This window comes from Amblyraja radiata, chromosome 25 (genome assembly GCF_010909765.2).
Source record: "Amblyraja radiata isolate CabotCenter1 chromosome 25, sAmbRad1.1.pri, whole genome shotgun sequence".
Classification (NCBI taxonomy): domain Eukaryota; kingdom Metazoa; phylum Chordata; class Chondrichthyes; order Rajiformes; family Rajidae; genus Amblyraja; species Amblyraja radiata.
In genome coordinates, this window is record NC_045980.1 from 35231989 (window position 1) to 35257972 (window position 25984).

Sequence of the window (25984 nt, forward strand, 5' to 3'; positions counted from 1 at the left end):
CACTGAGACCACAGCCACCATCGGTCACCCATTCACACAATTTATTATCTCACTTTCACATCGACTCCCTACACAGGAGGGACAATTACTGCGGCCAATTACCCGACAAACCCCCTCGTCTTTGGGGTGTGGGAGGAATCGGGAGCACCCGGAGGCAACCCACGTGGTCACAGGGAGAACGTACAAACTCCACACAGACAGCACCCGAGGTCAGGATCGAACCCGGGTCACAGGCTCTGCGAGCCGATGGCTCTACCCGTAGCCCAATAGATGGAATCAAAGGTGGGTGCAGTGAAACACCCAGAGAGTTAGCAAGACACTCTCTGTTTCCACCAAGACCCATCACCAGACAACTAACGGATGGTGAAAACCATTTAACCACTGGATTTGTAATGCCAATTTGGAAAATTAATTAAATTAATCTTTGTGTTGAATGTGAAGTTTGTTAATACCGTCCAAATGAATAGTCTGAAGGAATACCACAATTTCCATCTGCAGAAGAGATTAATGTCCAATATCCAGGGCAATGTCCAACACAACATTCATGTAGGTTGTGATGGCCACATTGCAAGTTGAAGCTGGTGGGTTGAAAGAGGTTGTTGAACAAGGACAAAGCTTGTATTGGGGCATGCATCTTAACCAGCATCTTGCTTGTTGCAATCTTCAACCCAAGTCAAGGATGGAACAAAACGACACAGCACTTGAAAGTACGGATGGGGGTTGATGACGACGTTTGTGTTATTGAATTAAGGACATTTTGTTTAGAGAAACACCGCGAAAACAGGCCCTTCGATCCCGCACCGACCAGCGATCCCCGCACGTTAACACTAGCCTGCACACATTAGGGACAATTTACACTAATACCAGGCCAATTCATGTCATTGGAGATTGGGAGGAAACCGAAGATCTCGGAGAAAACCCACACGGTCACGGGCAGAACGTTAAAACTCTGTACAGACAGCACCCATAGTCGGGATCGAACCATGATCTCCGGAGCTGCAAGCGCTGTCAGGCATCAACTCTGCTGCGCCACCGTATGCCACCCACATGTATGTGTTTTGATGGGCGCCAAATGAGTCCACGCTGCATAATACTCTATCATGGATGGTAAGTGTTGCCAGCATCCAGTCTCCATGAGCAGACTGACAGTTTACGAGAAGGACGGTCATGACCTTTCTTTGCTCTGATGATTTGTGTACCTTAGTGTTCAGCCAAAGCTGGTGCCAGAGTAAACCTGTGTGCATTCCACTCGTGCCTCTTCCCATTCATGGTTTCATTTCTCTGGACATTGGCACGAGGGAGGTAGACCGTGCCATAAAAGGTCTTGCTGATTGTGCGTTTAAGGAGCCATGTTTCAAAGTAGTTGGCCAAAGCTGCAGCTTTGTCCCTCAGTTTTCTCAGCCTGCAAGTCATGGCTGGTGTCATCATTTGTATGGCAGCTGAAGAAAACATTTGCTGTGATACAGGAGCTCAGACAGCTCGGGCTCCTCTAACCCATGACTGGGTCCCAAGCACACACGACCAAACTTGCAGCGTCACAGAAGTTAGCAGTCTCCCTTCAACATGACCACAACTGCTAAAACATTTTTCACACAGAGTGGTGAATCTGTGGAATTCTCTGCCACAGAATGTAGTTGAGGCCAGTTCATTGGCTATATTTAAGAGGGAGTTAGATGTGGCCCTTGTGGCTAAAGGGATCAGGGGGTATGGAGAGAAAGCAGGTACAGGATACTGAGTTGGATGATCAGCCATGATCATATCGAATGGCGGTGCAGGCTCGAAGGGCCGAATGGCCTATTCCTGCACCTATTTTCTATGTTTCTAAGAAGCCACACCAAACTCGGAGTCTGGCTCAGCGATTGCAAGCATGTATTGATGTTTGATGATCTGATCACTGCATTGTGATCCCTTTGTGCCTTCCCCCACAGTGGTAACCATTGTGGGGGGATGTTTTTCTTGTGTGTAAATGATTATTTTACTCTGTGTCCAAGATGGCTGCCGGAAGGGAGAGTGGACGCTGGCGAGCTTTAGCTGCCGCTGCTCTCTCTTCACATTGTGTTTTTGATTTTTGTCTTTGGATTGAATTCTGTCTTTAATTTGTGTACTGGTGATGTCTTTACTATTTATTTCATTCCGCTTACATGTTTTTACTCTATTTGCTAAATTTTGTAAGGTGTCCTTGTGACTCATGAAAGGCGCCCATAAATAAAATGTATTATTATTATTATTAGAGAGGAGCCACGCAAACATAACGACTGATTTGAAGAAACGATCATTTGTAGGCATAGTTTATTGAAAACACACCAAGTTGATAACTCTACAAACCTGGTTTAACAAGCTTTCTATTTGCTGCAGGGTATTAGTGGAATTAAACATAATACATTCGGTCTCTGTAGCAGGTTCTAAGAAAGCATAAGTCATTGTTAAGTGTAATTTATATTACAGTGTAATGCAATGCAATATCTACCAGTATAAACTACAGTTATGCTAAGAGTAATATATTATATATATATATATAAAAACACATTATCTTTTTTTTCTACCATGAAAAGTTGTAAGGCACATGATAGTACAAACACATTTGCCACTAATAACCAGAGTATCCAGAAATCCAAACAGTAATATCTACAACCAGGAATGGCAGACCTTGCTTAGTGATTCATCAAAGCAGCTCACCTGCAGCACATACTACACAAAAGAACTAATTAAAAGGTCACAAACAGCTCTTATAAATGTACTTAAGAGACCTCCTCCATTTTCCAACCCTTTGGTAACAAAAAGATTGAACAGCAAATGTTGTGTCTACACCATCCAATGACGTTGTTTTGGCAATTAAATATCCTGGTTCATCCGTCGGGTAAATCATCTGGAAGGAACTCTCAAAAATTAAACTCTTTACCGAAAATAAAAAGTTCGGAGTCCTGCTTCAAAATGGCGTAGCAAAAGTCAAGCCAATCTTCGGACACAATGGGTGCGTATTGTACAAGCCGGCTGTAGTAAATGCAAAGTGGTTTCAACTCTTCTTGGTGTTTCACTTGTGTGCTTTCTAACGATTTGGGTTGAAAGTTCAGTTTTAAAACTCAGCTGCAATTAGTAAAAATCAACTGGAACTTCACACAATTTTTTTTTTTTTTTTTTTTAAAGAGTATAAAGACATATTACAGTTCAAAATACTTACAAATGTCATCGCACTGGAACAGCACCGTTAATTGTTGAATATATTTTGAGGGGGGTGGGGGTTGGGTTGGGCGGTAGGCACCAATGTCATCAGTGTCATGCTGGTTTTCAATTTACCAAAGATGAAATGGGCCACAAATCACAGAGCATCCCAATAATATCCAGGGTTTCATCGTAATTGCACAAGCAGTTAAAAAAATCCAACAGGGAACAGGGTACATTTACAAAATGGAGACATTTAAATGCCACCCATGTATTAAAATTTTCTTCCACATTCAAAGAGTTGGCACAATTTTGCCCCAGTCAATTGAAATATTTTGCACTTTCCAAATGGAACATGTAACATCTCAATTAGAAGTGTATATATATATATATATATATATATATATATATATATATACACACACACACAATGATTCAATAAATCTAGCGGTGGTTGTAGACTTAAGTAACTCGGGTGATTTAACTTCAAAGCTTTCTCATCTCGTGCATCGACTTGCTCCTTCCTTCCATCTTCATTACCTTCACTCAGAGTAAAATGCCATCATCAAATGAACACATATTTAGACCTGATTTTATCATGATTCAAAATCCAAGTCCTAGCAAAGTTATGGTAAACGGTTTCAATTCTGGAAACGTTATTCTGAACCTAGTTCCGAAAAACATAGAAAAGTTATTTTTTTTAAAAGAAACACCCTCTTGGCTTCTGTTCCCTTCTCCATACCACTTTCTCTCATCAACTTTCACCTTACCCTCTTGAAGATTAATGCAGCCAGCCACACTAAAGCTCAGCTTTGGCCCTGGGCTTTCACGTTTGTGGAGACTGATTTGCAACCTCAGATTCGCCCATCCCATCCCGTCCCCTGCCCTTTGTACCCCTGGAAACATGTTGCATTTTAAAATAGGAACATTGGGAATTGTCTGTTCTTCTGTCAATTAAGTCGATAGCTTCAGTGAAATGAAGTCTTCCAAATCGAACGGCAATGGTGAAACAGGAGATCCTCTATGATGTTGCGTGACAGCTGCTTTTCATGCCTGGAATAAGTTGAGGAAACGATAGAGAGGTTATACAATGTGGAAATAGATTAGTACCTTCAAATGATGTCTGCTCCCATTGTCAATGGACACTTCACTGTACTTCATGCTGCCTATTATACACTAACTTCTTTGCTAAGGGTTATTTATTTTGAACATGTTCTGGCTGTCTTGCAGCAAACAGATTCCCCAACATGTAATACACAGCTTTATATAAAATATTTATAGATGTTGATTAGATTAATTTTACTGAAACTCACTGTGAATAGTCCCAAATCATCCCTAATTTCATGGCACAGTCGTACATACACTTATTGACCAGATGGCTGACTTTTCCCCCATTCGTTTTTCTTGTTACAATTCCTGAATCTACCAGAGAAAAAAGCATGGGGTGGCCAAAGAGAGAGTGCTGCATATCTGAATCAGAACCAGCCAGAATAGAGATATTTTCTGCACCAGACAGTAAAGATCAGCAAAATGAGACAGGAACAATTTTCTTTTTGGCAAAATATCTAACTAACATCAGTGGTACTAGAGACCTGACTCAGAATTAAGATATTTGTGGTTATCATTTAATGCAATGCAATCTTAAGAGACTACGAACGATAAACTGGTCTCTCTTCACTTTGTATAAACTAGCTTCTTTTGTGGGCAACTTCTTACAATCAACATCGCATGATCATATTATCTACCATTTGCAGATCCCAGTGCAACTGGCAAGGATTTGTTAGATGGATGCCACATCTACAGTCTAGTTTAATGGATGGCTTTGAAGATGCGTTTGATAAAGGTATTGCCCTGAGAAGGTGCATGTTGAAAAGGTATTTGATTAAATGTCTTCAAATGGTAGCTTGCTATAAAAATACTGACAATAGAAAATGTAGCAACAGTGTAGAAAGTTGGATTACCAAACCACTAAGAAGATTAGGACAGGAATGTTAGCTGAATAAGCATGCAGATTTCAATCTTGGAAAGAAAATCAGTGTTTGCACAATGGATAAACAGTGGTGCGCAGAGAAACAAATAACTTAAATACAAACACAATTTTTCCACAAGCACAAATGCAAGTAGATAAAGCTTCACATAGATATTTTAGATTTAACAACTAAGAAGTAGAACAACTAACTAACTAACTAACATTGTAGAAGTATAGAGTAAAGGGCAACTATGGACCTGGACAAGATACAAGTTAGGCGCAGAAATTAATTGCTGCAAACAGCAATGTTTCTGAGTCGGGAACTGCTTGTGAGAAGGGACACAAAACAATGATTGGGCAGAGCTCAGAAGCAGATTCAACTGCAATTTACAAAAGGGTTTATGAAAATGAAAACACTTTTTGCCTGTGTCTTAAAAGCAAATTTGCAGGAAGGAGCTTAATCTGGTTGAGCAGTTCAGAAACCCACAGCTCGGTATAGTCCGGCAAAAATAACATTTAGCTTTGTTTAGAGATACAGCACTGAAACAGACCCTTCGGCCCACTGAGTGCATGGTGACCATCCATCACACTGGTTCTATATTATCACATTTTCTCAGCCAATCCCCACACAGTAAGGAGCAATGTTACAGAGGCCAATTTCCTTAACTAAATGGCAGCTTTTACTAGGCAGCATGCGATGGGATAGATAGTTAGTGGAGCTGAAAGACCCAGTCAAAATGGCACGAAAGGTGCCTGGACATGATAGAACCCCCCTCCTATTACAAGAAGCAAGTCTGAATCAAAACTCCAGCAGTGCTGTCCTTCAGAAAAACCTGTGCGATTTGCAGCCTGAAGATGCATTTTAAATTGGATGATATATTAGAACATTGAACAGCACAGAAACAGGCCCTTCGGCCTACAATGTCTGTACCAAATATGATGTTAATAATAATAATAATAATAATAATAATAATAATAATAATATCTTTTATTGTCATTGCACGTCAGTGCAACGAGATTTAGTGTGCAGCTCCACTGATGTACAAGAAAGGTAAATAAATACAATACATAAATAAGCAAGCTGAATTGATTGACGTGACCATCTGAGGGAGACTGTCCAAAGGGGGTGGGTGGGGGGGCACTCATTAGGGCCGGTTCAGAGCCGCTATAGCTCTTGGGATAAAACTGTTTCTGAGTCTGGAGGTTTGGGCGTAGAAGGCCTTGTAACGTCTGCCGGAGGGAAGTAGTTGAAACAGACCGTGGCAGAAGTGTGATGAGTCCTTATGGATGCTGAGGGCCTTCCGGAGGCACCGCGTGTGGTAGATGCCCTCCAAGGCTGGTAGCTCTGTCCCGATGATCCTCTGCGCTCTGTTGACGACGCGCTGAAGAGCTCTCCTCTCCGCCTCCGTGCAGCTGAGATACCACACTGAGATGTCATACGTTGTTAGCAGCTGTTGGGGCAGACCAGTCTTTTTTAATGTCCTCAGGAAGAACAGTCGTTGCTGTGCCTTCTTGACCAGCGTGGTGGTGTTTGTGGACCATGTGAGGTCTTCTGAAATGTGAGTGCCCAGAAACTTAAAGCTAGACACTCTCTCCACACTTCCCCCGTAAATGGAGATTGGGGCGTATTCTCCAGAATGGGACCTCCTGAAGTCAATAATCAGCTCCTTGGTCTTGGAGGTGTTTAGTGCCAAGTTGTTATTGGAGCACCAGTCCGCCAGGTTCTGCACCTCCGCTCTGTAGTTTGTTTCATCACCGTTGGTAATCTGCCCGATCACTGTTGTGTCGTCTGCAAACTTCACGATGGTGTTGGTGTCGAATGCAGGGACACAGTCGTGAGTGAAGAGGGAGTAGAGCATGGGGCTTAGAACACAACCCTGTGGTGTGCCGGTGCTCAGGGTGATGGTGGAGGACAGGTGCGGGCCCAGTCTCACTGCCTGCGGTCGCTCCGTGAGAAAGTTCAGGATCCAAGCGCATATCGGTGAGCTGAGGCCTAGCTGGTGGAGTTTGGTGGTGAGCTTGGTGGGGATGACCGTATTGAATGCAGAGCTATAGTCAATGAAGAGCATCCTCACATACGTGCCCTGTCTGTCCAGGTGAGTCAGGACAGTGTGAAGGGCCAGAGAGATGGCATCCTTTGTCGATCTATTTGTCTTGTATGCAAATTGATGGGAGTCCAGTGAGGCAGGGATGCTGGATTTAATATGGGAGAGGACCAGCCTTTCGAAGCACTTCATAGGGATTGGAGTCAGGGCAACCGGCCGGTAGTCGTTGAGGTTGGTGATTTTGGACTTTTTCGGCACCGGCACTATGGTAGCTGTTTTCAGGCACTTGGGGACCGTTGCCAGAGATAGAGATAGATTGAAGATTCTCGTGAATACCTCCGCCAGCTGTCCAGCAGTCCTTTAATACTCTTCCCTGTACACCATCCGGGCCTGCAGCCTTGCGTGGATTGATCCTACGCAGAGCGCACTGTACCTCCTGAGTGCTCAGTGTTAAGGCCTGTCCCTCCGCTATGGCCGGGGTTATTCCACACCTGGTGGTGTTGCCAGTTTCGAACCGGGCAAAGAAGGTGTTTAGTTCGTTGGCCAGTGTGATATCACCGTGGGGACAGGCGGGGCTGCTCTTGTAGTCAGTGATGTCCCTGACACCCTGCCACATGCTTCTGGTGTCCGCGGTATTGAAGTGGTCTTCTACCCTTTGCCTGTGGATGACTTTGGCCATTTTTATGCCTCTGTTCAGGTTCGACCTGGCCGCACTGACAAATTCTTATCTGCCTGCACATAAACCATAATACTCTGTTCCCTGTATCGCCATGTGCCTATCCAAAAGTCTCTTAAACACCATTATTTTATCTGCCTCCACTACCACCCCTGGCAGCACGTTCCAGGCACTCACCTCCCCGTTTACAAAGTTGCCATCCTTGCCCTGATCCATTATCTTAAAATTATAAATAGGTCTGTAGTGCAAGGTTTTAAAAAAAGGTACAAAAAATGTACTTTAAGATCTAACGTGGACATGTAGAAACTCAAGCAGGTGCACGTATAAGGTGGCTGATATGATTCAGACTTGCATCTTGTTAGTATGAGGGCTTATCCTGTCCAAACACCTTGACATACTTGCAACAAGGATCAAATCCGGTACAAGAACCATGATGTACTGGATACAGGCATCACTTCCACCGTTCCACTCCAGGTGTGGGTGAACAAGGAAGTTATTACGCCCTGGCAGATGCAACAAACAGCATCGATATAAAGTTAAAGTTACAAGTGGGGGATAGTTTTGGAATGTATACACAAACAACCCACTGCCCATCACACCCATGGATTCATTGCCTGCTCTGGAATTCAGATAGGAACACTGTTCACACTGAGGGCAGCCCAGTGGTAGAGCTGCTGCCTCTCATCGCCAGAGACCTGGGTTCGATCCCAACCTCGAGTGCTGCCACATGTGGAGTTTGCAGGTTCTCCCTGTGACCACGTGGGTTTCCTCCCATATCCTAAAAAGGCACGCAGGTATGTAGGTTAATTGGCCTCTGTAAAACTGGCTCTAGTGTGTAGGGAGTAGATGCAAACATGGGATAACATAGAACTGTGTCTGGCCGATCGATGTGGACTCGGTGGGCCAAAGGGCCTGTTTTCATGCTGTATCTTTAAACTACACAGCACAGATTTAAGTTGCAGATTTGATGCATTTGATTATTTTCCACTTGTAAGGTGACAGTCTACAAAAATTTGAGGCATCATGTTTTTATTTCCAATGGATAAAAAAAGAATGTTGGAACGTTTGATATAATAAGATTCTTTAAAGATCTAACAATTCACGGAATAGAACGGCAACTCTAAGAACCAACTCAACACAAATTTGTCAGTGACTTCAGAACAAGTTAGTTGATTTACACGTTTATTCAAAGTGACTGGCGGCTATCACGTAACTAGACTATGAATCAATCAGGTGATTTTGACCCAAAGACACCTACCATGTTTGCACTTAGACCCAGGAGTCAACGGGTTGAGGTTTAGTGTCATGGGCATCCACAAGATTCACTGAGGCCCTATTAATCCTGTCAATGTCTCTCTTATTTGTATCATTCTGTGGCAACAGGGAAAGGGTTAATTGCAAGAGAGCTGGCCTTGAAACAGGTACAGAAGGCAAGTTAGTTTAAAAAGCAATAAAGTCTAGTCAACAGTTCAAAGATCAAGACCACATAAAAATCTCTTGGGTGGAATGCTCAGTACAACGTTGCCAGGTAAAATGCTGAAATCCACAGCAACTGCAGATTGCTGCACAAAGGAGATGGGATAGAACATACGACTTCACTTGATAACCGGATCAAAACATTCCAAATTTTATAAATCCATAAAAGTCTTGATTGATAATGTACTGGGGACATAATGGAAAATAATGTAACTATCTCATTTGGACCACTGTAATTTTAATTATGGAATTTATACAACACTCCATTCTGAAATTCTCCTTTCCCTTTCTAGTTTCTCGATCGATATATTTGCAATCTCCTCTTGGGACAAGTGGTGGTAATTTGAGTAACTTGAAATGTTAAATAACAATGGATTCAACATAATTATTCTGGTGCAATAGAATTGTGTGTCAAAAACCATTACTGCTAGTGGTCTGATCGCAATTAGGCCAGATACATCATTTAGTAAGTGTCAAATAAAAAAGTCATCTTGCCGTAACTTCAATATCAGGTATATAATCTGCAGCTGAAAAAATTACAATAGGACGCACTGCACTGCACAAAAATAATTCAACCCCAATATCTGAGGAACGAGTAACATTGCCCCAGTCAAAAAACAATGCTGATTAATCACAGCTAGATTGTACCTATTTATTATATTTTGTTTACCGATAGTGCTTTCACTTTTAGAGGGTACTATTTTGCTGAATTACCATTCTATCCAGATCCCAATACTGATCGAATCCGAATGTGATCTTGTTAGTTTGAGGGAGACAAAAGTAACTGCAGAAGCTGAATTCTTAAGCAAAACACAAAATGCTGGAGGAAGTGAGCGGGTCAGGCAGCATCTGGGGAGGGAATGACAGACAACGTTTCATGTCGGGACCCTTCTTCAGACTGGGTCCCAAACCGAAACGCCACCTGCCCATTCCCTCCCCAGACCCTGCCTGGCCGCCTGAGTTCCTCCAGCACTTTGTGTTTAAACTAGTTAGTAAATCTGGGTTGGTTTTTGCGGACTGGTTGGTACAATAGAGAGATTAATCAGCTCCTCGAGTGATATTGCTAATCTAGGTTCACAAAATTCTGTGAAACCCAGCTCTTAAAAATATATATTTTTTGTGTGGCCTTGACATTTTTTGAGTAATTGGAAGACAAAGTTCATGCAATAATTTATGTACACACTTAAGCATCCTTCTGATTGAGGAAACATTAAACAATCATGCAAATAGCTAACAAATCAAACACAGAAAGAGTAACTGCAGGATAAGAGTTGTGGACGAGAGCAAGAAAGCAGATAAAGCAGCGGCTATCACCAACTCAAGACACCAAGCAGAGAAATTATTCCCTTCAAAATTGCAAACAAATGTCATAAATAATAACCATTGCCATCAAAATGTTGCTAAAGGTAACGTCTAACTGCAAATGTTTGTTCCAACAGTGCGACTGAGAATGGTTTCCATCATCAGCAAGATCTGCCTCCTGTACAACAGCAATGTACAAGCAATGGAGACATAGCCTACCCGCAATGGCTGACGTTCATACGCGTCCCCAGAAATATCCGTGGTTTTATATTTGCGCTCTTTCTCCTTCTGATCCAATGTAGAATACGTATCTGTGGTGACAAATGTACAATTCGCAAAGAAAGTCAGTCATCCTCTGCAATTATATCCATTCATTTGTCATCAGTTTTGCGTTTATTTCATTAAACACATTGCATTTGCAGATAAGGCAAGGAAACCAGACAAGGCTTAGCACTCGATGCACATCGAGAAGATGAGATACCAAGGCAACGTCAGCCTCTGCTCCCCAAAGCAGATTTTAGACATAATCTGTTAAGCCGAGTCGAAGAAAGTAGCAGGGATGGAATGCAGGGGAAGGATGTGGAGTCTGTGGACAAGATACACAAAGCTTTAGTGTGTCAAAAATACTCATTGCAGAAACAATCCCAGACAAGTAAAATGGACATTATAGGGAATGGAACTGCAGATGCTGGAACCCTGTGAAACACAAACTGCTGGAGGAACTCAGCAGGTCAGGCAGCTGCTGGGGAGAGAATGGACAGGCGACGTTTCAGGTCAGGACCGGGCAGGTGGAGTAAGTGACCCACACACTTGTAGTCGTTTACCCCCCACCCACTACAATCAGTCTGAAGCAGAGTCCTAATCTGAAACGTCGCCTGTCCATTCCCTCCACAGATGCTCCCTGACCCGCTGAGTTACTCCGGCACTGTGTGTTTTGTCATAGACGTTGTGTTGAAATCAATAAAATCAGGGGAACTCGACACGCGACAAAGTGCTTAGCCCCAATTCAAAACGGCAGATGCCAAAATATTTTGGGTCTACAGAAAAAGATATCAGTTGTTGAAGTTAAATAAAAATCACAGTTTAATTAGAAAATGTTGCAGAAAAACTTGCCTATTCCCATCAACGATCAGCTACCCGAAATGTTAACTGTGCCTCTTTCTACTGAGGCCGTCTCAAATGCGAAGCTATTCCAATGTTTTATTCTTTCCACAGAAGTCCAGTGTGCATGGTATTTGGCAGCTGCAGTACCGGGTTCCCCAGCCAGAGGCCGATGTTGAACTGCTTTACTCTGCTTCTGAAGCTGTCGTAAGCACCGACCGCATTGCAATGGGAAAACCCGACCACACCCGAAAATACAAATCTACGCTCTAATGACGGGATCAATGGAAAATAGCCATTAACTTACTTACCTGAAGCCAGACTAAAATATTAGCCAAGGTAGACACAAAATGCTGGAGTAACTCAGCGGGCGAGGCAGCATCTATGGTAGACGCAATGGTAAAATCGAAGGTAGACGCAAAATGCTGGAGTAACTCAGCGGGTGAGGCAGCATCTATGGAGAGAAGGAATGGGCGACGCCCATTCCTTCTCTCCATAGATGCTGCCTCACCCGCTGAGTTACTCCAGCATTTTGCGTCTACCTTCGATTTTATCCAGCATCTGCAGTTCTTTCTCACTAAAATATTAGCTGCTGAGGTGGATAAAATGCATGCTGCCGTATGGATCAGGTGCTGCAAGATGGCTTCTCCCTGCTTAAAGCATGGGCGCGGGGAGGGCGGGCAGGCAGGCAGGCAAGAGGAATTCTTGATATCAAGAACAAGAGGAATTCAAAGCCATATTTACCTGGCCCAAACTGCTCCATGGGTATCATTTCACCAGACCATTTGTTACCTAAAAACAGAACTAACCATCAGGCTCCTCATATACAAAAGCTGAATGAACCTGCTCAGTCAGTCCCCAGCATCCAGCGTCTAAACCCTTCAGCAATTGCAGGCTTTTTTGAAGTTCTAAAAAAATCTAGCAAGTGTGTTTAGAAAATTGTTGAGACAAGACTTTATAAAAAGTCTGTAAAAAAAATAATAAAAAAGCAGAGATTTTTGGATGTAGTCCAGTCCATCACACCGACCAACCTCCCTCCACATTATGGAAAGCAGCCAATATAATCAAGGACCGCTCATCATTTCTTTTTCACCCCTTTCACGTCAGACAGAAGATACAAAACCTTGAAAGCACAAACCGCGAGATACATTAATAGCTTCTTCTTTGCTGCCTCCCATAAACTAAGAAGTCCCGATCTCCCAACCAACCTCACTGGAGAGCTTGCTCTTTATAAAAGTTTGCACTTCCTATGTAATTGTAACACTATAATACTCCAACACTAATCTCTACACACTGGCATCCTTCTCTTTGCACCAGCTGTTGTGCTTGTATCTGACTGGCTTGTACTCCTGCATTTATAACTAGATAGCATTCCAACCAAGACTTTTCAGTGTCTCTACACATGGAGGAGGAGGAGGAGGAGGCACTGTCCTGAACGGCTGCCTGTCCTGCAGCTGTCCGTCTTTTTTCCCTTCTTTTTTATTATTTTTAGTACGTTAAGTGTGCAGTCAGGGGGTCAAATCTTTTATGTGTGGGGGGGTGGTGGGGGGGAAGGGGGAAAACTGCTTTTCAAGTCCCTACCTGGTCGGAGGGGTTGCCTTCCTCCGAGCAGCGTCTTCGACCTGTCCTCGCGGCCTACCAGCGGGTCCTGGAGCGACGTTTCCCTGAGGGGACCTGGCCAGAACATCGGCTTTGGCGGCGGCGCAGTGCTGGAGCACTATTGCGGAGCGGGCGATGCCTTTCCTGGGTCGCCGCGCTGGAACTCCAGTATGCTGGGACCGCCGATGAGAACATCGTGGAGCCGCGTTTCTGTGGAGCGGCCAGCTGCGGCGCTGAACTTTACATCCCGGAGCCTGGGATCTCTTGCCGAGATCGCCAGTGTGTGGAGCTCCGTTCGGCGCGGTCTGTTGGCTTGGAAGCCGCGGGCTCCGGTGGGAAGGCGGCCGTTCCTGGCACCCCAAGCCGCTGGGGGTTCTCCCGACGCCGGAGTACCATCACCCGGCGAGAACATCGGGCGCCGTGGCGGCGACTGTGGAGGCCTCAATAGACCCGACTTTGGGTGGACAAGAGGATGGGGACTGGACTTTGTGCCTTCCCTCACAGTGGGAACCACTGTGGGGGATGTTTTTGTGTTTTGGTGTTGAATTTCTTCATGAATACTATGTTGTATTTTTATTAGTGTGCTGCAAGGACATCTGAATTTCCCCTGAATAAGGGGATTAATAAAGTCTAATCTAATCTAATCTAATGTGACAATAATAAACCAATACCAAGTATGGGAAACATCTTTATTAACAAAGTCTAAAACAAAGCTCGATCTTACAAAAATAATTTAGCTGGGGTGGCACAGTGGCACGGATAAAAGCTGCTGCCTCACACGCCAGAGACCCGGGTTCAATCCTGACTACGGGTGCTGTCTATGTGGAGGTTGTATGTTCTGCCCTCAGACTTTTCCGGGTGCTCCAGTTTAGACAATAGACAATAGGTGCAGGAGTAGGCCATTTGGCCCTACGAGCTAGCACCGCCAGCCAATGTGATCATGGCTGATCATCCCCAATTGGTACCCAGTTCCTGCCTTATCCCCATATCCTCTGACTCCGCTATCTTTAAGAGCTCTATCTAACTCTCTCTTGAAAGTATCCAGAGAACCGGCCTCCGCCTCCCTCTGAGGCAGAGGATTCCACAGACTCACAACTCTCTGTGTGAAAAAGTGTTTCCTCGTCTCAGTTCCAAATGGCTTACCCCCTTATTCTTTCCTCCCACACTCCAAGGACGTGTAGGCTTGTAGGTAAATTGGTTTTGGTAAAGATTGTAAATTATCCCTAGTGTGTAGGATAGTGCTAGTATGCGGGGTGATCACTGGATAGCGCAGACTCGGTGGGCCGAAGGGCCTGCTTCTCAGGGCCAACATCTCTAAAGTCCAAAGTGTAGAGTCTTATTCCTGCCTGCAGTGGGTTTTGGTCTTCATGTGTCAGACCTTTTCACAGCCTGCGGACAACAGGAATGATCTGAACTTCCCTTTCACCATCATCTTCTAATTAGACATGGATAACGGCAATCAACACACTTGCTGAAACTGCGCAGCATTACCAAGGCAGGCTCGAACGGATGTCAGGAAGCCACATCTTCCCCTGGGGTGAATACCTAAACCGACCTCTGCATTTCCACATTCGTTAACAACGAGTCATCAAGAGAGCTATCTCACTTCAAAACCTCCTTCAAGGTATCACAGAAGCTGCCTCAAGATATTCACTGACATTCACACACACTTTAAAGCAAAAATGAATAATTAATTTAGAATAATTAAACAATCTGCTGATGACATTTAAAACAGATTAAAGCATCATCGCCAATACAGATAATTACACAAATGGCCTATCTTCCTTGTTTATGCTCCACTAGCTTCTTGCAGTGGAGAAGAGTGTGCATTGCAAGGGACCCATTGGTAGGTTTGAGAGATGACCTTGGAGAGGCACGCATTGATGTCTGTGGATTCTGGTAGATAGACTTTACTTGATACAGAAGAGTGGAAAAAAACCTTTGTCGCACTCAGCCGACACTGACCCGTGATCCCATCACATTAACACCTACACACACTAGGGACAATTAAAAAAAAATTCCAAGTAGCCAATCAAACTCCAAACCTGTACGTCTTTGGAGTGTGGGAAGAAACCGAAAATAGGAGAATACCCACGTGGTCAAGGGGAGAATGTAGAAACTACAGCACCCGTAGTCGGGATCCAACTCGCGTCTGCAAGCGCTGTACGGCAGCGTCTCTACCGTGGCGCCACCGTGCCATCCTTTACTTTAGACATACAGCGCGGAAACAAGCCCTTCGGCCCATTAAGTCCGTGCCCACCAGACCAGCCCCATACTATCCTACACACCAGAGACAATTTACAATTTGCAGAAGCCAATTAGCTTACAAAACTACACGTTTCTGGAGTGTGTTGAGGAAACTGGAGCCTTGGGGGAAAACCCACGTGGTCACAGGGAGAACGTAAAAACGTTGTATAGACAGCACCCATAGTCAGGATCGAACCCGGGTCTCTGGCCCTGTAAGGCAGCAGCTCTACTGCTGTGCCACCGTTCCATCCATTTACTGTGGTAAATGCCACTTGGCCTCAGAACTGCAGGCAAGATTACATCTGGGACCTCATAGACCCAGCTACACAAGGCTGGCTCATTTTTGTATTTCACGCTTGATGATCAGTTTCCTTTCAGGATTGATCTCAGCACTATTTTCACACTGGCACCACCAGCCGCCCTCCCCTAAATGCCTTTCACATTATCTTTCTGCCCTGCATTTAAAAACACAATTAAACCCATATGATGATCACACACATCTCAGACTTGGGTCCCATGTGCCTGCTTGCTCTCTATAGTTCTGTAAAACATTCCCATCTTCTCTCTGTACACAACCATTGGAAAATGCAATACAAAGTGCAACGGAATTTGTTACAACTGGAATTGTCGATCGTTACTTTTGATTGCAGCTCACTTCATGCAGTATTCAAACATTAATTTCAAACATCAATACCTCACAGGGCTGGGCATCAATTTAAACATGATGCCAAATTAAAACAATCTCCTCTGCCTACACGTGATCCACATCCCTCCATTCCCTGCATATCCGTGTTTAGTTTGGAGGTGCAGCGACACAGTGCGGAAACAGGCCCTTCGGCCTGCCGGGTCTGCGCTGACCAGCGATCCCCGTACACTAGCACCATCCGATACAGTAGGCAGGCGTTACAATTTTTATCGATGCCAATTAACCTGCACACCCACACGTCTTTGGAATGTGGGAGGAAACCGGAGCTCCCGGAGAAAACCACAGTCACAGGGATAACGTACAAACTCCGTAGAGACGGCACCCGTAGTCAGGATTGAACGCTGTCCTTGTCGCTATAAGGCAGCAACTCTACCGCTGCACCCATTAATCTATCTAAAATGCCACCATCCGTTATAGAACATGGATGAAGAACTGGAGCTGCTCGTTACAGGACAATTGCAGGCACGGGTGATGCTTCCGCAAGCCCCCAGAATGAATGGGACTCTGGCACTAATGTGCACAGAGTCAGTCTTAATTCTTCAACAGCAGCAGAAAAATGTCTGGTGCGTGAACAGGAAGGCATTGCCTCATTAAAGGGGTTGCATCGGGCAAGTCAGTACAAATACATAAAAATAGAGGGATGGTTTAAATAGTGGATGTTATTGAATGGAGTGCCGAGAGTAGCAACGTTACCCCCAGGGAGAACGTACAATCCCAGTGTCAGTCACGTCTGCCTGGTGACCTTACAGTGCCCAATTTCAGGCCCTTCATTCATTTATCACCATCCTCCCCAGTCACCGAGACTTCTATTGGTAACATTTTATTGAGGAGCCGGTTAATGAGTAGAGTTTATTTCCCGAGAAACAGCTTTTGCCTCCTGGGCCTCGACCTCTCTTCCAACTCAATGGAAGGCAGCTGTGGAAACAGCCTCTCTGCATTTAGTACCGCTCTTCAAAGGTCACGGTCGCGTTGCAGGTAGAATTTGGAAACAGCGCGTAGTCAGAGATAATCGAGAACAAGACTCAAATGCGAGCAATCAACACTCACCATCTTTCTGGTTCCTTTCAATTAATGGCAAGGTGCTGTCATCATAGCCACTGGATTTGCCACCAGTTTTAGCTCCTTTGGGAAGTGTAGTGACATTTGGCTGCATGTTGTAAAAACGAGACAGTTTTAAGACTTCAATTTCGCCTAGATTAAACACTTCTAAAGAATAAATGTCACTTTTACGCATGGTTTCGTGCACTAAGCATGCTCTAATATCTGAAGCAAAAGGGCAAATAAGACTATCACAAGACTCAAGGAACTGCAGATGCTGATTTACAAAAAATGACACATAGTGCCTGAGTAACTCAGCAGGTCAGGCAGCATCTCCGGCGAACATGGACAGACGTTTCAAGTTGGGACTCTTCTTCAGACGAAGGGTCCCAACCTGAATCATCATCTATCGAGTGGGATAACAGAACTGGTGTGAATGGCCGATAGATGGTCGGCCTGGACTCGATAGGCCGAAGAGCCTGTTTCCATGCTGCCATCTTTCAATTCAATTCAAATGTACAGCAAATGCTCCTGTTCTGATGAAGGATCATTGACCTGAAAAACCAACTGCGTCTGCATCCACAAATGTTGCTGGATTTGCCAAGCATTTGCCGCACGTTACATTTCCCCATCTAGTTGACCCGTGTGCTCGTGAAGTGGAGCGAGTTTGGAAGCAGAAGATTTTCTTATTTAGATGACGCAAGCCAAACAAGGCACTTAATAACTGTATGGGCGGATTAAGTAGGGGAAATGTGGCAAAAAACACTACAAACAGCTCATTAAACTGAAAAATGACAGCATTATCTGGTGGTGAAGGATTTAATGAATGTGTACATTATACACTAATGGTTTAACTCCACAGTTTGGAGCCAATTTGCAGCCAACTCTTTCCTTCAATTTGCCAACCTTGCAATTGTCTGTTTCATTCCGCGACTCAATCCTCAAAGCTGCTCTGTAAATGTGTTGGAATAACCCCAGAGTTATTTACATCCAAAACATGACCCTTACCTGAAAGTGGGCCAAAACATGACCCTTACCTGAAAGTGGGACTTGTTCCAACCTTCTTTATGCAAAGGATTCCTCAACTCCTTGTAGCTCCACACAGTTTGCAAGACATGGGCTGCAGCCTTCATCTCCCTCACTGACTGGCTACGATGTTCAAGGCAAATAAATATGTGCAGGTTAAAAGCCAAATTACAAATTCTGCCAGAGTCAATGTCGGAGGCACGATAACCTTGGATCGGAAATTGTAACTCTTATTTCAAACTCGCAAGGGAACAGACCGACATGAGAATCGATGCTCTCTGAAAAATCCTCATGATGGATTGAGGGCAGCACGGTGGTGCAACGGTAGAGCTGCTGCCTCACCGCGCCAGTGACCCGGGTTCCACCCTGACCGCGGAGGTTATCTGTGTGGAGCTTGCACGTGACTGTGTGGGTTTCCTCCGGGTGCTCCGCTTTCTCCCTGTGTCCCAAAGACGTGTGGGTTTGTAGGTTAATCAGCCCTCTGTACATTTCCCCTAGTGTGTAGGGAGCGGATGTGAACGAGGGATAACATGGAACTAGAGTCAACGTGTGATTAGTGGTCGACGTAGACTCGGTGGGCCGAAGGGCTTATTTACATGCCGTAACTTCTTTTTTTTATTTTTTTATATTTTATTTTATTAGAAGTAAGTACAGTCATATGGCACCAAAGTGCCTAATATATATTTTCATAATACATTTTATGTACAACTTCTTTTTTTTTTTTTGTTACATTGAAAAAAGATTAGAATAAGAAAAAGTTAGATAGTAAAGGATAGAAAGATGTGAAATATATAGTGTGTGAAAAAAGAAAACGAGTAAATGAAGAAAGTTGAGAGAGAAAATAGAGAAAAGAAAATAAAATAAAAAAGAAAAGGAGATCATTATTTATAATCTTGACCAACCCTCGTCCAGTCCTGAAACAGTTATTTTTTACAATTGTGTTGCACCATATGATTCCAAAAAAACGACGAATGGAGACCAACTCGTTATGAATTGGTCTGATTTATCCATTAGGAGGAATCGCATTTCCTCAACATACTTGCAATCCACATTTTAAGCGTTGGTATTGATGTACCCTTCCAAAATTTAAGAATTAATTTTTTTGCTATTATTAAACCATAGTTAAGGAATAGATTTGAGATGTGTTCAATTTATTCCCATCTTCCATTACGCCAAATATAATCATTTCAGTATTAGGTTCCACTCTTGTCTTGAATAATTTTGTAAATATTTCAAAAATATCATTCCAAAATCTATAAAGTTTTATGCAGGAAACTAAGGAGTGTGTTATAGTTGCCTTTTGGGCTAGACATTTATCACAAGTGGCGGATATATTTGGATAAAATTTGTTCAATCTTGTTTTTGAATAATATAATCTATGTACAATTTTAAATTGAATTAGATTATGTCTATGCCGTAACTTCTAAACTAATAACAAAACTAAATTACATTTTGATACAAAGGCAAAAGCAAGCAAGAAAAGGGTTGGAAAAATGCACGAAGAGACAAAACATTGAACAGAAAAGGTTCAATGCAGGAAGGCTGAAGCACGAAGAGCGGTTCAGCACAATTGTCCCCAGGGAGTGGATGTGAAAGTGGGATACCATGGAACTAGTGTGAACGGGTGATCGATGGTCAGCTTGGATGGTCATGGTGGGACGAAGGGCGTGTTTTAATGCTGTATCTTTTTTTTGAGAGTACCATACTAAACCAAAACACAAAAGAGAGAAGGATGATTATGCTGAAGAAAAGATGGGAAGAAGTTCAAGTGGAGCGTAAACGTTGCCAATACCCTGTTGAGCCAAGCAGACTGCTTCTCTGCTGCATATTCTACATAATCGAGCTTACCTTGATTTGTTGATTGCCACAAGCTTTTCGATGCCCTGTGCCTGAATGAGGGATCGAGCATTTGATGAACTGTCGGTTACAATTTCATGGATAGTGTTGAGGATTGCGACTATTGTATCCTCTTCGAGGTTCTTGGCAGGTCTTTGTTGTCCACTGGTCAGGTTGCTCACCAGGTCATGCATGGCATAATTACCTACAGGAAGGGACAAACCATAAATACCATCACAGCATATCTTTCTCACCCACATTGCAAGGGCAGCACGGTACCGCAGCTGGTAGAGCTGCTGCTTCACAGTCGCAGAGACATGGGTTCGATCCCGAACTCGGATGCCGTGTGTGGAGTTTGCATGTTCTATCTGCGACTGTGTCGGTTTTCTTCTGGGTAATCCAGTTGCCTCCCACATCCAAAAGGCGTGCAGGTTTGTAGTTTAATTGCCATCCGTAAATCGCCCCCAGTGTGTAGGGAGTGGATGAAAATGTAGGGTAACAGAACGAGTGTGCACCGGTCATTGACATTCGGCATGGACCTGGAAGGCCGAAGGGCCTCTTTCTATGCTGTATCTCTAAACTAAAAACCTTAGCCACGTATTAAATACGAGGTTATCCATGTCAATAAGTATGTTCAGGACAGACGGAAGCCCACTTCAAGGATATAGAGGGAGACAGGAGTTAAGGTTAAGGACAGAACACTCAATGAACGAGTCCAAAATTCAAACTAGCTGTGATCTTAATAAATAACATAGATGGCAATGGTACAGTCCTTTTTTGCTCCCGGTTATATCCTTGCACCTTTTACAAGCTGTGTTAAGAGAATATGTAACCCTGGTAACTAGGTAAGATGGGACACTGTCATTTACTTAATTTGTTGTACGTTTAACTTAATTCCCAAAGGTGTCCATCAAAGTGTGTAATCAGTCAAATTCTTATTCCAAAACATTGTCCTCCCACATTCGGCGCTAGATAAATGAAGTGGACTGCATGGATGTCCTTCCTCTGTAAGATGGGCCTGTGTAGGAAAGAACTGCAGATGCCGGTTTAAATCAAAGATAGACACAAAATGCTGGAGTACCTCCACAGCATCGCTGGAGGGAAGGAATGGGTGACGTTTCGGGTCGAGACCCCTCTTCATCCTGGTGAAGATTTTTACTTCTTGGCAATCTATGCGTCTATCAGGAAGTCTAGTACAAGATCAGAACCCGCAACACTAACCCCCCCCCCCCCCCCCCCCCCCCTACATCCCGCCATAATCAAAACCCACCGATAATTAAAATCCCAGTGGATGGAGACAATGGGATTAGGACGTGAAGGGAATGATTGTCAGTGATTAACTGGGCACCGTGTAAAAGTGCAGCCTCTCAATTAGGAAGGGGAGAAAATACAGACAGGCCTTCTTCTTGGCAAGAAAACAAAGCGCACACACGTCTGCAGCCAACTGGCCCATCAATTAAACCTCTGCTGCTTCCACAACCTCCTCTATGGTTCCTCGCTGGCTCATTGCCTCTTAATTTCAGAAGTACACAGCATGTGCCAAGGACCTCCAGTGCTGTCAGATTAGAGATACTTCCCTTGGACAGGATGAGACCGATCAGGACAGTTCCTCCATGCCAGGATTGTCAGTTGTCCACTATAATACAGGCTATTCAGTGGACCAAATGAAAACTGGCAAAACAGCTATAGAAAGACAAACCTAGTTCAAGTGGCAGGATAGAATTTAAACTAATGACCCCCTGAATTTCAATCAGTCCAGTGAAAATCCATTTAACTGCCTTGACAGCAAAATAGACACAAAATGCTGGAGTAACTCAGTGGGTCAGGCAGCATCTCTGGACAACATGGAAAGGTGACTTTAGACTTTACTTTTAGAGATTAGAGATACAAGGCAGAAAAATGCCCACCCACCCACCGGATCGGAACTGATCTGCGATCACCCCATACCCATACATTATCCTGCACACTAGGGACAAATTACAATTTTACCAAAGCCATTTAACCTACAAAACTGTACATCTTTGAAGTGCGGGAGGAAACCGGAGCACCCGGAGAAAACCCACCCGGTCGCAGGAAGAACGGGCAAACTCCGTATACAGAGCACTCGAGGTCAGGATTGAACCTGGGTCTCTGGCGCTGCGAGGCAGAAACTCCACCGCTGCGCCACCGTGCCGCCCTGACTTTTCGGATCGGACAAATAAAGTTAGAACTACAGGACACATAGCGTTAGTACCATACCTATGAGGTCCTTGTTGCGGCCGTCCACAGAGAGATTTCGCAAGGCGATGGCCACGGCTCGCACAACCTTGTCGGAGTCTGATCGCAACAGCTCCACCAAGATGGGGAGACCTTTCTCTTTCCGCACAGTCGAACGAATGTAGTTGGACCACTGTCATTGAAAGGAAAATGACAAACCTTTAATCATTTTCATTCCCGATAAACAAATTGCATGCAATTATTTTATACAGCAGTGAAGCTGAGCGATGTCCTGTAATCCAGAAAAATCAATTACATTTCAATTATTTTAACTTCTTTTTGCACTGAGTTGCAAAAAGATCAAAATGTAAAAACAAAGAACTGCAGATGCTGGCTTAAACGAAAGAGACACAACATGCTGGAGTAACTCAACGTGTCTGAAGAAGTGCCCTGACCCGAAACATCACCTATCCATCTTCTCCGGAGATGCTGCCTGACCAGCCGAGTTGTTCCAGCACTTTGCATCTATCTGACCATCCACACCCCCATAGTTTTATATACTGTTCAATTGCAACAGATACATGTTGAGTGTTGGGGTCATGCTATGATTGCACTCACTGTCCATTGTCCAGCGCTGAGGTTCTGCAGAGCTCCTGCCGCCGCCTCCAACGTGTTGTAATTTCGACTTTCCGTGAGCAAGGACAGGTAGAGACGCACCACCTCGGGTTGGTACAACAGCTCGTAGCCTGAGGAGAGATGCATCACATTGAATCCATCTGCAAACAACTGAATTCACCATCAGCATCTCTGAAAAAGGAACAACATTGTAACAGCTAAAAATATAAAGCAAATATAATTGGTGAGGGAGAGGCATTGAAAATGCTCCAAGAATAATGCACGACACCATTGCTAAATGAAACAATGTTTAGGTCTATTATTGTCATGTGTACCGAGGTACAGTGAAAAGCTTTGCTCTGTATGTTACCCAAACAGATCAGATAATACCATACATAAATACGATCAAGTCAAACTCGTACAACAGGTAGATCAAAGGGGACGATACAGATTGCAGAGTTCTCAGCATTGTAGCGCATCAGTTCCAGAGGTAAAGTCCAATGTCCGCAATGGGGTAGAGGTGAATTGGACAGTGCCCCAGCTTGTGGAAGGACCATTCAGAAGCCTGATTACAGAGGGGAAGAAGCTGTTCAAGTTTGGTGGTACGCCAGACGGGAGCGGGAGGGGGGGGGGGGGGGGAGGGGGGGGGGGGGGGGGGGGAATAACAGGGCATATGAATGGAAGTGGGGCATAATCAATAATTAATCAGACTCATTCCCACAAGGTGATTCAGATAGTTCCTGGGAAAATACACGAGGTGAAGCCACAATGATACTTGCTCAAAATAAAACCACATCAACAAAGGGACATAATAAATAATCGAGGAATATTCTCTGGAACGCCGGAGGTTGAGAGGAGATGCGATAGAAGTATGTAAAATGATGACAGGCATAGATTGGTTTGACAGTCAGAACCTTCTTCCCCAGATACGGCCTTGAAAAGGCCATTAGAAAAGCAAAGGGTCACTTTCGGCATAAACTGGAGTATGAGATGGGTGCTCACTCGTCCCCGGCCTATTGACATCCCCGATCCCGACCAAAGATCACAGAGCGGATCTTTGATCCCGACAGTGAAGCCCAGACACAGAAGATGCGCGGCCGTGCCGGCGGCTTTGCGCAGGATGTGGTACAGCCACAGTTTGGCGCTCGGCCGTGCACGGCACTGCTCGATGGCTCCGCTATTGTGACCGCCAGTGCAGGACTCCTTGCGTCTCCGCGCCTGGTGCGGCCTTGGGAGGTACCGGAGGTGATGGAAGTCGGCGGGCCGGCTAATTATGTGAAAAAAACCCGCCTGCGGGCTGGATGATTTTGGGTTATGGGCCGCATTCAGCCCGGGGGGCGTAGGTTGCCGACCCCTGATTTATTGTATCACTGATCATTACATATTTATCTGTGTTATTATGATTACAAGCCTGTTAAGTTGCAGCAAGTACGAATGGCTCTGTTGCTGTACATATGACAAATTAAATATTAAAATTAATCTTGACTTGAATAAATATTGACAAGGACAGTTAATGGCCGCAGACATAGCAATGGCACCAGAGGACTGTTTAATCTGCATCAGAGATCAGGCACCTCAATGAAACAAAGCACCCACTACAATCAGGAACTTGTTCAATATTGCACAGAAATGTCAACATTGATTAGTGACACAAAAGTTAGAAGGAATTCAAAGTTAGAATCAATTTAGCGACTACTCCGGGTGAGAGGGCAATACTGGATGGCGCAGAGGGTAGAGCTGCTGCCTCCCAGCACCAGAAACCCTGGTTCAATCCGGACCTCAGCTGCTGTCTGTGTTGCCCGTGACTGCGCGTATTCCCTCTGGATGCTCCGGTTTCTCCCCGTACCCCAGAGAAATGTGGGCTGGTAGTTTAACTGGCCTCTGTAAATTTCCTCTAGTGTGTAGGAGCGGATGTGAAAGTGGGCATAACACAGAATCCCATCACGGGATGACAATGTACAACTCCAGAAACTGCCTGAAGGGTCCCGACCCGAAACTTCGGGACCATGTTCTCCAGGTATTTTACTGACCCGCTGAGTTACTCCAGCACCCTTCCTTTTTTTTTTAAACATAGAACTAGTGTGAACAGGTAATCGATGGTCAGATTGGACTCGTGGCCAGAAGGGCCTGGTCACATGCTGCATCTCAAAACTAAACCAATTATTTTTGAATGAACTGCACAACCAGAGTAAGGATTGCTCGTCCTGCAGGTTTGCTTTGCATGTTTCAAGGAAGAGACAAAATAAAGAATTTTCATGTTTCAAAATTCCTTTGTAAATCAATTGAATCTGCTTTTAGACTCCATGTCCAATCATGGTCTTGTCATCTCTTCTCACAAGTAAACGAACAAAAGTTACAGAATAATGAAAGGCCTGGATAGAGTGGATGTGGAGAGGATGTTTCCACTGGTGGGAGAGTCTAGGACCAGAGGGCGCAGCCTCATAATTAAAGGATGTTTTCTTAGGAAGGAGATGAGGAGGAACTTCTTCAGTCAGAGGGTGGTGAATCTGTGGAACTCATTGCCACAGAGGGCTGTGGAGGCCAAGTCAGTAGATATTTTTACGGCAGAGATAGGCATATTTGTGATTAGAACGATGTAAGCACCCTGCATGTGACTTGTCAACTGACAATAATGTATTCATTCTTTCATCCATTCAAGGGTTATGGGGAGAAGGCAGAAAAAAGATTAGGAGGCAGAGATCAGCCATGATTGAATGGCGGAGTGGATTTTATGGGCCGAATAGTCTAATTCTACTCCTAAACTTGGGAACTTGTGAAAAGCTTCTCATTGTCTACCTTATCTGTGTCTCCCAATTTTGTACACCTTTGTTAGTCCACCCCTTAGCTTTCCCTGTTCCAACACGTGAACAGACAGTGCCCATCCAGTCTATGCAATAAATACGTGTCTCGTTAGTAACACCAAGGCTTGATGGCCTGCGGTCATCCTTTACACTCAACTGGTCTATGATAAAACTGGACAGCATGAACAAGCT

The 25984-nt window shown here is 44.3% G+C and overlaps 1 protein-coding gene across 12 annotated transcripts in view; it reads right to left on the bottom strand.

Annotated features, from left to right (window-relative positions):
* Positions 1-3861: 3861 nt before the first annotated feature.
* The window catches only part of arvcf (ARVCF delta catenin family member), a 230796-nt gene continuing 208673 nt past the window's right edge, over positions 3862-25984 (bottom strand). For 9 of the 12 annotated variants that reach the window (XM_033043841.1, XM_033043843.1, XM_033043840.1 and 6 more), the window contains 9 exons: positions 22995-23122; positions 22419-22569; positions 20193-20385; positions 18356-18467; positions 17328-17427; positions 12473-12520; positions 10847-10938; positions 9108-9220; positions 3862-4212 (listed from right to left, as the gene is read on the bottom strand). In XM_033043841.1, the coding sequence (XP_032899732.1) occupies positions 9119-9220; positions 10847-10938; positions 12473-12520; positions 17328-17427; positions 18356-18467; positions 20193-20385; positions 22419-22569; positions 22995-23122 (926 nt within the window). In that variant the 3' untranslated portion in view covers positions 3862-4212; positions 9108-9118. The remainder of the gene's footprint in view (positions 4213-9107; positions 9221-10846; positions 10939-12472; positions 12521-17327; positions 17428-18355; positions 18468-20192; positions 20386-22418; positions 22570-22994; positions 23123-25984) is intronic. The other 3 variants (XM_033043844.1, XM_033043845.1, XM_033043846.1) reach the window with 3 other exon arrangements.